The following is a 12,643-nucleotide window of genomic DNA, read 5'->3' on the forward strand; positions in this document are numbered from 1 at the left end:
TTTCAAGTCATATTAATCGTGGAGCAATATATATATAGTATTGAAAAAATTTTATGAGTTTCTCTGATTAATATTTACCATACAATATAAAATATTAATATATCTATCACGAGAAGATATAAAACATGTTCGATTAATTTTACTATGTAAATATTAATATTTTTTATTGTGTGTCAATATAATTAGAGAAATATAGAATTCTCTCGGTGCAATTGCTAGTTTAATGTTAGCATTAATCAATTATCATTATCGATTAAAAATCGTTTTATATAATAAAGTTGAATTTCTTATAGTGAAATATGAAAAATGAATAATGTACACACTAAAGAATCCGTCAAGATTCTGTTTCGCGGTACATGGATGTTTGCGTGTATTCTGGCATAAAGAGCACGAAGAGTCAGGTACGTTTGACTTATACGGTGTCTCTTTCAAATAGTGTACACATCTCACGCGTCACGTGGCACGTGCCCTGGGAACTGGGAAGTCAACAGAGAGAAGATCCTGCGGGACACGTTACGAAATCTTGTCACGACCATGAATGCTAATGGACTCCGGCCGATTCGCCTTTTAGTCCAATGTTAGTAAATATATGACCGGAATTTGCGGAAAAATTGAACGATTAAGCTTTATATATTGTCCCTGTCTCTTTAAATATTTTAATCAGACGGAAGAAATGCGCACATTTCACAAATATTGACTATAAATCGCGCGATTTTATTAATATTCATTTATTTGATTAATATACATGTGCCGATGCTTTTTTTGTAACGGGAGAGTCGAGAGAGTTGGATAATTTTATCGTCCTCGTGTACATATATTTTACATAAATTATTATTCGAAGTTATTTAAATTTGAGACACAAAAATGCCTCTATATAAATTATCTAGAAATTTATAGAGTTGCTTACACAACTCGGGGGAAAGGAGAAAATTTTCTCTTCGAATTTATCCTGAAAATTATGATAATCGTGTGACAATATATAGTATTGGAAAAGTTTCTCTAATTAAATATTTACCACAATAAAAAATATTAATGTATATGTACATAGTGAAATTAATCGAACATATTTTTCTATTTTATTGTGATAGATATTAATCAGAAAATAAAATTCTCTTCTAAAATTCTTCCAATAATATACCAATATCCCATGATTATGATGATTTTCAGGGTAAATTCCAAGAGAAAATTCTCTCTGTGTACAGTAATTAATTGTCAAAAAAATCGCACACTTGCTTCTGTAAGGCAAGCTAGACTTTAATACGGCGAGGCCTCCTCTCGGACGTATCGCGGCTAATGGATGATCCGCTATTGATGGCGTGGCTCTTTTTGCATTATTGAACCACACGACTATAGCGGTCACGATGAAGAAGATCGATAAGCGTGATTTGAAATCCGCGATCACTGGGTCACCCGGCACCTCTTCTTGCTCGTCCTTGGTACATGTTCTGCCTCAAGTGGCAGCGACCGCAGCTACCGGTGGCAGTAAAAGAAGAGTCGCTGGCCGGCTAGCCAGCGACAGTTCTATATTCTCCTTCTTGACCTTGTCCCAGAGCGGCCTCCGACGCGAGGCATGCAGAATAGAGATCTCGTAGACCCGATTTTACAACGGCGCTTTAGAGAGGCTATATCGCCCAACATGTGCATCATATGCGCTAGAATCAACTTTCTCATAATGCATGCGGCCAGTTTTTCGTTTTTATATTTCAATATCATTCTCAGGGTTGGGTAGGTTAATAGGATTTTTTTAAATTAAGTTAAGTTAAAGTTAGTTGCTTATCAAATAAATTTAGCTGAGTTAAAAGTTGAAATAAAAAAAAATTAATTTTTTTTTAAATATTATTTATATTAAATTAGAATTTTGATTGTTAATTCTTTTAAAATTTATAATAACAAATAACAAAGAAATTTTGACTTTTATATAGAAATATATTTTTTGGTAATTACAATTGATGACAAATGAACATAAAAATGAATGATGAAATAATTAAGAAAAAAGTTAATAAGTTTAAGGTCAAAAATAACTAGTTGAAGTTAAAAATTAATATATTTTAAACTAAGCTAAGTTAAAAGTTATTAACTTTTTAACTTTTAACTAATTAACTAGTTATTACCCAACCCTGACAGAAAGAAATGAAAATCTTATACCCTACAGTCAAATTATTTCCGCGCGCATCATTTTTTTCAAATTATTCTCATTCGAGAACAAAATTTTATGAGTTTCTCTGATTACTATTTACCACAATAAAAAGATATTAATATATACATATAGTAAAATTCAGCGAACATATTTTCTTTGATTATATTTACACACAATAAAAAATATTAATATGTACATAGTAAAATTAATCAAATATATTTTATATCTTATTGTGGATATTAATATTTTTTATCGTAGTGCAAATATTAATTAGAGAACTCGTATAAAATTCTTCTAATACAATATTGCTCCACGATTAATATGACTCGATACGCAATCATATTGTAAAAGCAAGAAATATAATATGTCATCTCGATAAATATAGAATTAATAAAATATAGATTAAAGCAGATCTATAAGAAATTTAATAATATCGTAAAATTGTGATTATATTTTTTTTAATATTATCCGCGACAAAATTTCAAGCTATCTCGTAATATTTGTTTTATTCTTTCAAATATTTTCTGTATTATAACACAATTTTATAATGATATAAAACTATATAAGTGAAATTATATATGAATCATTGCACTAGAATCAACTTTCTCGTAATGCATGCAGTTTTTGTATTTAATATCACTCTATATAGAAAGTTTTGAATACAACTCTATATAGAGAGAAAGAACTGAAAATCTTATACAATCAAAGTAAGCATTAACTTATATTATTCCCGCATAATTTCTTTAATTAATTCTTATTACGTTTAAGAACAAAAAAGCAGATCTAAAGAATTTAATAATATCATAAAATTGCGATTATATTGTTTTATATATATTTTATAATTATAAATTATAAGTAGAATTATACATGCATCAAATTTTGTCGCAAACTGTCTAAAGCGAGAAAAGTCTAATACGTAATAATTAACATAATATTAATCCGCAAAAGATGTAATTTATACAATATAAACTATTTAAAAATTTAAAATAATATGCAATATAAACAATTTTTTTCGAAACGTACATGTAAAGTTTGAATTTTTTATAACTTATCTATATATGTACGCAAAAATTTAGAATTTAAATATAGATATCTATGAATATATCTGACAGGAAAAGTAATATCCATTTACCAGAATATCTGACATGAGTATCTATCTTCCGAGATATCGAGAAAGTTATCCGAGTTATATATGTGAGATGTCTATATTCGCAAAAGTTACGCAAGATATGCGACACGTCCGGTAGAATTTGTGTGAAGAACTATATTCGAAATACTTATTTGCAAGGAAATTGTAAAGGATTGGAATGTTATAGAAGGAATTGTTTGAAAATTATTGGAGGTCGAAAAAATGTTGCGTAATATAAATAACACGAAAAAATGACATATACAATGTATAAATAATTAAATAATTTTGTAAAGAGAAATCTAATAGACTTGTCAAATTTCCTCAAGCGTCTTGAGACGTTTTGTGGATTTATTTGGCTCGAAAACAAACGAGAATTTCATGTTAATAAAATTCAACAAAAAATACATCTAAATCACGGCTCTGTAATATATTAAATATATAAATCACAAATAAGAAAGGCCTAAAGAGCCATACGCGGATTGCTGCGTACATTTCCAACGAAAATTAAGTTTTTGTTGGAAATAAATCGTGCACAAGGCACGTATCGTCAAAAAAATACATGTCTCTCTTTGCGAGAATGCAAAGAGAACATTCGGAACATGTAACATCGGTGAAGATAATCGCGACGATGATGACGAGACAGGTCCAAGATGATGGTATCCTCGATCGAACATTCGAAAGCGAGAGATGCTGCATCGATGACCTGGAATGCGGGACCAGAATTCGGTGACAGGTCGGACCAGGATAGCTTTTTTGTTCCTCGCGAGCTACGTCTTAGCTTCGATGATACCTCGCATCGTCGGAATACCATCGATCTTGCAATCGGATTCTTGTCAGTGAAACGATTCAGATAAATCAGAACTTTCTCGCACAAAACACATGGAATATCTTGGCAGTTTATATATACTAGATAGTATATTAAATAAATCTATATATTCTACAAATTATTAAAAAATTGCAATACGTTTATTTAATTTTATGTATTAAATTAATGATTTTTATTAAAAATATATAATTAATTATATATTAAATGATATTAATATTAATCACTAATTATTGTATTAATACACAGAGAGAATTTTCTTGTAGAATTTACACTGAAAATCATGATAAATCTTGGGACAATATAAGAGTTTCTCTGATTAATATTTTTATATTTTATCACAATAAAAAATATTAACATCTACGTCAATAAGATAAAAAATATGTTTGATTAATTTTACTACATTAATATTTTTTATTATGGTAAATGGTAATCAGAGAAACTCAAAGATTTTTTCAAAATTGTCCCACGATTTTTTAGGATAAATTCTAAGAGAAAATTCTCTCCGTGTACATATTGATTAAAATGAATTATTCAATATATTGGTTAATTTAATACATTAAATTTAAAGGAAGAAAATAAATTATAAGTAATCAATTAAATTTTTAACGGATTCAGAGCTGAAATTAAATCTAAAAGTTTCCATTTTTTAAAAATTTATCTGCATCGCGGATCTAGATATTTTAAATTCGAAATACGTAGTTTACAGTAAGGAACTTTACTAATTATGTACCTATTCTATTCTTACTCTAAGTTTATCAGTCATCTTGCATGCATAAATCACGTGAAAAGTATCAAATTTAAACGGCCTTTCATCAAATCTTGCGATACTGTTGGGAATGATGAAGATATGCAAATTTTATTTTAGCCTCTTTTGCCTCGTATATCTTATCGCTTTCCCAAAGAAGGCGTCGTTAAAAGTAATATGTGCTGCGAGGACATTTAAAAGACGCATTTAATATATTCCGGATGACTTCCTGTCTTTCTTTTAAGTAATAATATTATGTAAATTGAAACCATTTGAAGAAATTTATAGAGAGAAATTGTGAATTCGCGTGATATCATCTGAGATACACTTGTAACGATTTACTTCTTCGTAATTTCACTTAAAATGAAAGAAAAAGCGCGATGTGTGCGCGTATACATACATATACACAAATATAACATTTTTTCTTAAGAATATATAAAAGTATATCATCAAATTGAATACTTAAAACGTCGCTAGTGGTATTTAAAATAGGAACGATATATTTAATTCGACCCAAACTAGCCAAGAAATTTTTATTTTATTTCCACAACGTTTCGACCATCTGTTTTTGGTTCTTTTCAAGTGAAAAATTCCTTGATAAAAGCGCAGTTAGTTGACACTGTTGTCATGATTATTAAACAATATGATTATCAGAATTTTTTAAAAACATTTGAAAGAACTTTTGAAAGAAAGTAACCGCATCTTATCGTTATGATGGATCGTCAAAAAATCAAAAACAGATGGTCGAAACGTTGTGGAAATAAAATAAAAATTTCTTCACTAGTTTGGGTCGAATTAAATATATCGTTCCTATTTTAAAAGTATATCGTTAATAAGAGTATCGCAAATGATATGACGCAACTTTATAATTTCATAATAAAATTAATTTAATACAAAATTAAATATACGTAATATAATGTTTCAATAATTTATAATTGTATGAATGTGTGTGTTTGCATATGCATATATGTATGTGTGCGCGCATGTGGGATGAAATACATCTCGCGCGTCTCTGAAGGAGAATTAATATGAAAAGCGTGCATCGGCAACGGGAAAGTGAATTAGAAAGGAGCGCACACGTAGCAGAACAATAGACAATAGACGGAACGAAAGAGTAGACGTAAGCGAGGTAGTAGTTGATGCGCTCTCCTTTGACGGAGAGTGCTCCTGATAGAGTTCTAGGATCTCTAACTACCGATCGTTTATCAAAACTTTTCGGGGGGAACGACCAGAATCTCTAACAATAAAACACGGTCTTATATACAGGTCAGGACACTCATTCAAATGCAGTGTACAAAAAAATGTAACCAAAAATAGCGGCCAGCTCTCAGACTTGTCACCTAATAATATATTTATTATAATATATATTTCACTATTTTTAAATAATTTAATAAAACTATTCTTAATATTTCACATTTATTCCGACGGTTTTTTAACCGCGTTTATTTTTAACATTTTTTTCAATTGTACACAAGACCCAACACAAAACTGTCAAAATAAAAAAATCTGCGCTGGCGGACATTAAATAAATCGGCCTGAGTTTGACAGCATGTAACCGATATAGAAAAGCGTCCTGACCTGTATATGAGACCGTGCTCTAAAACCTGACACATGACGTGTCTTTAATATATATAAGTAAGCCGAATAACCGACGACGTCTCTTTTTGTTTTCAGGGATCAGGATGCGGTGGATCGGTTACGTGGCCACGATTCTCTGGTGGTCGGGCATCGCCAGGTCCCTCAGCACGTTGAATCGAGGTCACAGTCAGTAATATGCCTTTTGGTGATTTAAACGCGGCTTCTTCTTCTTGTCGGCTCGGTATCCGCGCGGCATCTCTCTGTAGTCCTTTCGGCGGCGAAACCCTTCCTTCTTCGCGTGTCTCATATATTTTCCGCGTGTATATACTTTCGAACGAGCCGTTTGCAGCTGCCGGTTCTCCCTCTTTTTTTTTTTTTTCTCATTCTTCATTTCTCTTCACTTCCGTCCTCCCTTTTCGCGCAACGTCTCGTTTCTCCCGCCCGAAGGTTCTCTCCTGAAATGCGTGACACTTAATTGGAAGAACTCGGTCAAGGTGCAAGTTGGTCGTGCGCACGAGCGTGAGAGAAGAAAAGCGAAGGAAGGCGCGACTTTCTTTTTTTTTTTCCCCCGATATGAATATTTCCGAAAGGGAGGAAAGAGAGACGAGCCTATACTGCTTTTCGCAAATTGATCTCGCGCAGTCGGTCGAGATCAGCTGTGCGATGATGATCGTGCACATCCACAAGATTTTTTCCAGGAGGGATATAATTAAATTTTTTTGATTTTTATTTATTTATTTTTTTTTATATTAAATGTGCAAATAAATTTCAGTGTTTATTGAGAAGAAGAGTAAATGCTTAACGTAAAAATTTCACTAAAAAAAATCCTCTTAATTTAAGAGGAAAATTCTCGAAAGAGATTTTCTTATTTTCTAGACATTCTGATTAGATATTCTTAACATGCAAAATATATAATGGAATGTTTTTTTATCAGTGTGTGTCATTCGAAATTATTAATCGTGAGATAACAAGAAATAGTCTTACAAACGAACATTTATTATTTATTTTTATTACATGCATATTTTAAATTGTATTCATATAATTGAATATTTTTTATATATTGATATAGTTAAACAGATATCTTTTCTTCTTACATACTATTATCTTTAATATGAATTGATAAACTTAGAAATTTATTATGAATTTAAATAATTCAAATAAGTTCATTTCAATAATTTATTTCAAATTTATTATTATTAATTTATTTGCGGAACTAAAGTTACAAAAAATTGAAGGATATATTTCTTATTTAAATAGGATATTCCAAAAAAGCATCACGTAAAGACGGAAATATCCTTATTCGTTAAAAATATCTATCAAGAGGACTTATAAAGTATATACATTTGAAGAAAGCAATTTTTTCAATCTAAATTTTTGATCGATTCCAACGAGGGAAGCAAATAGCCTGCCTCCTTTTACCGGAAGAGACGTGGACGCGTTCTCGCGTGCGAAGAAGACTACGAGAGTGCATTTTAAATCGGGTCGTGCTCGCGATGACTCGCGCTGTCAGGCTAACAAATTGGAAATATCTAGCGGCATAATGCCGACTTTCACAATCTGTAATTTTCGTAACGAGACCCCGTCGCCCTCGAGAAGCAGATGCGAGAGCGAGTAGTCGATCGGGAGAAGACGATTACATCGATCTTCCGAGCCGAACGTCGAGGAAGCAGCAACAAATGTGTGCGCTGCGTGAAGAAAAAAAAACCTCTCTTCCCGAAGAGCCTCCCTTTGCAACAACAATGCAGCCGGACACGATCGTGTCGGTTCTCCAAAGCGGAGAAAGCAGCGAGACCACGTCGTGAAGCTACGATGCTCGCGGTCGTAATTCACGTTACCCCGACTCGGTTAATGACACGGGGCCCCTCTACGGGTCTACGTACTTCTCTTCCAGCAATTAAGTTTCGTTTCTTTTTTCTTCTTTTTTTTTTTACGCGATCTCTCGCGCAGGCAAGCACCCGTTCTTCGACAAGTAGTACACTTTCACCCGGTTTGATAGACGGCGAGGTAGAGTCCCGCGTGTTGTGCACGTGTATATGTAACGTTGTACATAAGACAGTCTAATTGTCGAGACCGCGACACATGACCTATCGTGCCGGTATATCGCGCGACAGGACGTCACGCGATATTCATTCCTCTTTGGCGCGCATCCATCAGATTTAATGTATGTAATCTCCTAGCCCCGGGCGCATCTCTCCTTTCCCGAAGCATAGAAATGTCCGTTTTTGCGCGAAATTGCAAGTCGTTACATTTGTCGACCGCATATACGATGAACGTCCGATTTTTCATCCCCGTGAAATTAAAGAGTCGTCGACTTATCTCTCAGCCATTTGTTCCTCTTGGAATCGGTAGACAAATTAAGTATTTGCTCTCCTCGTAAATAAACACTGGAATTTATTTGCAAAAATATTAAGACACCAAATCGGTATAAAAATTAAGCATTTGCTCTCCTCGTAAATAAACACTGGAATTTATTTGCAATTTTATTTAATATAAAAATATCAAGATAACAAAATAAGAAAAAATTTCAAAAATTAAGAAAGAATACTAATAAGAAACAAAAAATATTTCAATCCTGCTTCTCCCTGGAAAAAAATCATGTGGACGCTCACAGCATAGATATATGCATTCCTAGTTTGGGGTTCTAAAAAGAAACAATTTTTAAAGCTCTCTTTCTCTTATCTTATCCTTCTGCATTTCAGGTTACAAGATCAGTCCGAAGCCCTGCAAGGTGCCCGGTTCCGAGAGCAAGGAAGGCACGTGCATGTTCGTGTGGGAGTGCATCAAGTCCGAAGGGACGCACGTGGGCGTGTGCGTGGACACGTTCATGTTCGGCAGTTGTTGCGTTCACAACACGACGGTGAACACGATAAGCGCGTCGTCCCACCATCCTCCTCATCATCCTTCTCATCATCAGCAGCAGTCTACCACGCTCAGGCCGACTCTGTTCGGCTCGGCGGTGCCGAACGAGACCACCAGACTGACCGCGTCGACTTCCTCCCTCTGGAGCGCAGCTTCCAGCACCGCGAGGCCGAGTCACCATCAGCTTTCGGGGTCTCACGGCTCGACCAGGCCGTTTAAACCGTATTCTGGTGCCGCGAGACCCCTGCAGAAGAGGCCGCACGCGAAGCCGACGTCCGAGCACGACGTCGACAGGCTGCAGACTCCCGCGGTGATGTCCGCTTCCGCATCCTCTCCGAGCACGTGGACGCAGGGAACGAAGAGACCCGGAAGTCATCACGGGAGTCACTCTCATCATCATCAGAAGACGAGACCGCAAGGAGCGGCGAGCGAGAAGCCTCTGTCCGTCCAGCCGGGCTTCAAGGACAAACTGGATACTCATAATACGCTAATAGTACGTTTGCCGGGAAAGGAGCACGCCGACGACGAGGTCGCCGGCTCGAGCAAACCAGCGAAACCGGGTAAACCGAGCAGCCAGAGGCCCTTCGAGTCGAGACCCGACGACGGGAAGACCGGCGACGTCGATCTCAGCGTGCAGGAGACGATCAATCGGCCGAATGTCAACTCCGTCGTTGAAAACGTAAGGATTTTTTCAGATTTTTAATTATCGAAATAATTTAACATTTTTTTCTCTTTATTATATATATATATATAAATAAGAGGACTTATAAAATATATTAAAAAATATTTATATAAAGATAGAAGTAATTGAAATCATGCAGTCTTGTCCAATTTTCACGTTAACGAGCGTTTCTCTTTCTCTATTTATTTTGCAAATCAATTAAAGGTGAAAAGGCAATGCTCGATAGAAGTATCCTTCAAATGCGGCAAAGTATCTTGCGACCGATGTTCTTCGCGCGATGAAAGCACCATCGAGTTTAATGGAATATTGATTTTCCCATAGGAACCGGCGAAAGAGCCTCATCCGAATTTGAATTTCATACATACCGAACGACCGCACTGGGCAACCAAACCAGCGCAATCGAAACCGTCGTCGACGGATTTCCCGAAGCCGTTCTTCTCGGTCAAAACGACTACCTATCGACCGATCTCGATAAGTGGTCAGACGGATCAGAGGCCGAATTTTATCTCGAAACCGAACGTCTGGATACTCTCTACGAAAACGTCGACGACGACTACTGTCGAGCCGATCTACGTCAAACAACCTTCCACCAGGTATGCAATTTGTCTTCGAGTCAGAAAAACAGTGTAAAGATGCCTTTTCTAACGCAGCATGCTGCAGCAGCAAATCAGTCACGTGATCAAAATTCATTAGAACATATACGTATTTCTTTGTTCTCTTATTATTTCAATGTTAAAATTACGATTTTTGCTTTTATATTCTTATAATAATCTATTTAGTCTTAAAATCTATTATTTAACTAATTTATTAATAATAATAATTAGAATCAACTAGTCGCGTGATCTTCTGCTTCAATCGAACTTCACCAATAGCAATAAACCGCTGCGGCAGCATGCTGCACATGAAATGGTACTTTTATTCTGTAGATATTGCAAGAAGGTATTTGTAAAAATGTTTATTACACGTATTTGTAAAAATGTTTATTACTCGTATTTGTAAAAATGTTTATTACTCGTGTAAATTACACATCGGACTTGACGTAAAAGTTGTCTTTCATTCTAGCGCAGCCGGATCCATACCACAAACCTCTCATTGGCAAGTGACTACGGAGCCGGCCTTCGTCACTAAACAGAAACCGTCGTTATCATCGTCCTCACCGTTCTCGTCCACATCGTCATTTTCATCATCCTCGTTTTCATCGTCGCTGTCATCGTTATCGTCATCCAAACCGATGACCGCGATTACTGTACCAGAGACTGTACGAATACCGTCTTCAGGTACGAACTCGCATTTCTGGTCGAATAGCTGGACGCCACCTAGACCGTCCCTGAAACCGCACTGGACGGATAGTCCTGGCTTCCTTCAGAACGGACCGGAAAGCTTTCCGTCGCGACCGAGCTTCAAACCAACCGAGTCACAAGTGCGTATATCTATATTTTCTTTCTTTGATAGATATAAATTATTCGTATAAATAATTTTAAATAATTGTATCTTATCGATATAATATTTATAATCAAGATTTTTGCTATGCAAAGATTTTTATATTCCCTATTCGTTTTGCGTAGAGCACCGAATATCAGAAGCCCCTGGGTTCGGCGCACTACATAACAACGTCCCACTTGGAAACGTCGACCAGGCCGCGACCGACGAAGAAAACCACAATGTTGAGCACAACGTCGCCGACTACATTGATGTCCTCGACAACCGTTAGAGCTACAATTAACCCGACAACCGCGATGACAACGATGACGACTACGGCGAGTAGTACAATCAGCACTAGCACCGCTAGTACCACTACGTCGCAAGGATTGAACGATCGCGAGGGAGCGACGAGCGAGAAGGGAACGGGTTCGGTGATGACGGTTGCGGCCGCCGACGAGAGCAAGAACATGCAGTGCGGAGTGCCTCCGTTGTTCCCGCGACCAGAAACGCGGATCGTCGGCGGCAAGGACGCGCCGTTCGGTCGATGGCCCTGGCAGGTATCCGTTCGTCGGACATCCTTCTTCGGTTTCTCGAGCACTCACCGGTGCGGCGGTGCGGTACTCAACGAGAATTGGATCGCCACCGCGGGTCATTGCGTCGACGAGTGAGTAATCGTCGTTTCTCTCCTGCGAGATATTACTGTCGAGGTCATTTATTGATACTATCGTTGACTTTTAGTTTATTAACGTCGCAAATCCGGATACGAGTCGGCGAGTACGACTTCTCGTCGGTCCAGGAGCGACTGCCCTACGTGGAGCGTGGGGTTGCCAAGAAGGTCGTTCATCCCAAGTACAACTTTTTCACGTACGAATACGACCTGGCGCTGGTGCGACTCGAGAGTTCCTTGACATTCGCGGCGCACATCTCGCCCATTTGTCTGCCAGCCACGGATGATCTCTTGATCGGAGAGAACGCAACGGTAACGGGTTGGGGAAGATTGAGCGAAGGTGGAACACTGCCCTCGGTGTTGCAAGAGGTAATAAGAGTTGTCAGTCTTTTATCATAATCTGTTTTAATTGTAGCCTTTCACTACACTCACATTCTTATAATTTTTTTTTAGGTTTCTGTGCCGATAGTGAGTAATGATAGGTGCAAATCAATGTTTCTAAGAGCCGGCAGACACGAGTTCATACCGGACATCTTCCTCTGCGCCGGTTACGAGACAGGAGGGCAAGATTCGTGTCAGGTACGCGCATGAAAACCAT

The 12,643-nt window shown here is 36.7% G+C and overlaps 1 protein-coding gene across 4 annotated transcripts in view; it reads left to right on the forward strand.

Moving 5' to 3' along the window:
* LOC114935272 (uncharacterized) overlaps window positions 1-12,643 on the forward strand; it is a 58,402-nt gene that overhangs the window by 44,845 nt on the left and 914 nt on the right. For 3 of the 4 annotated variants that reach the window (XM_029308043.2, XM_029308045.2, XM_029308046.2), the window contains exons 2-8: window positions 6,512-6,601; window positions 9,115-9,953; window positions 10,278-10,549; window positions 11,019-11,376; window positions 11,522-12,042; window positions 12,117-12,414; window positions 12,499-12,624. In XM_029308043.2, the coding sequence (XP_029163876.1) occupies window positions 6,520-6,601; window positions 9,115-9,953; window positions 10,278-10,549; window positions 11,019-11,376; window positions 11,522-12,042; window positions 12,117-12,414; window positions 12,499-12,624 (2,496 nt within the window). In that variant the 5' untranslated portion in view covers window positions 6,512-6,519. The remainder of the gene's footprint in view (window positions 1-6,511; window positions 6,602-9,114; window positions 9,954-10,277; window positions 10,550-11,018; window positions 11,377-11,521; window positions 12,043-12,116; window positions 12,415-12,498; window positions 12,625-12,643) is intronic. The other variant, XM_029308047.2, reaches the window with a different exon arrangement.

Source organism: Nylanderia fulva, unplaced genomic scaffold (genome assembly GCF_048542155.1).
Source record: "Nylanderia fulva isolate GAGA-0341 unplaced genomic scaffold, ASM4854215v1 Scaffold12, whole genome shotgun sequence".
Lineage (NCBI taxonomy): Eukaryota > Metazoa > Arthropoda > Insecta > Hymenoptera > Formicidae > Nylanderia > Nylanderia fulva.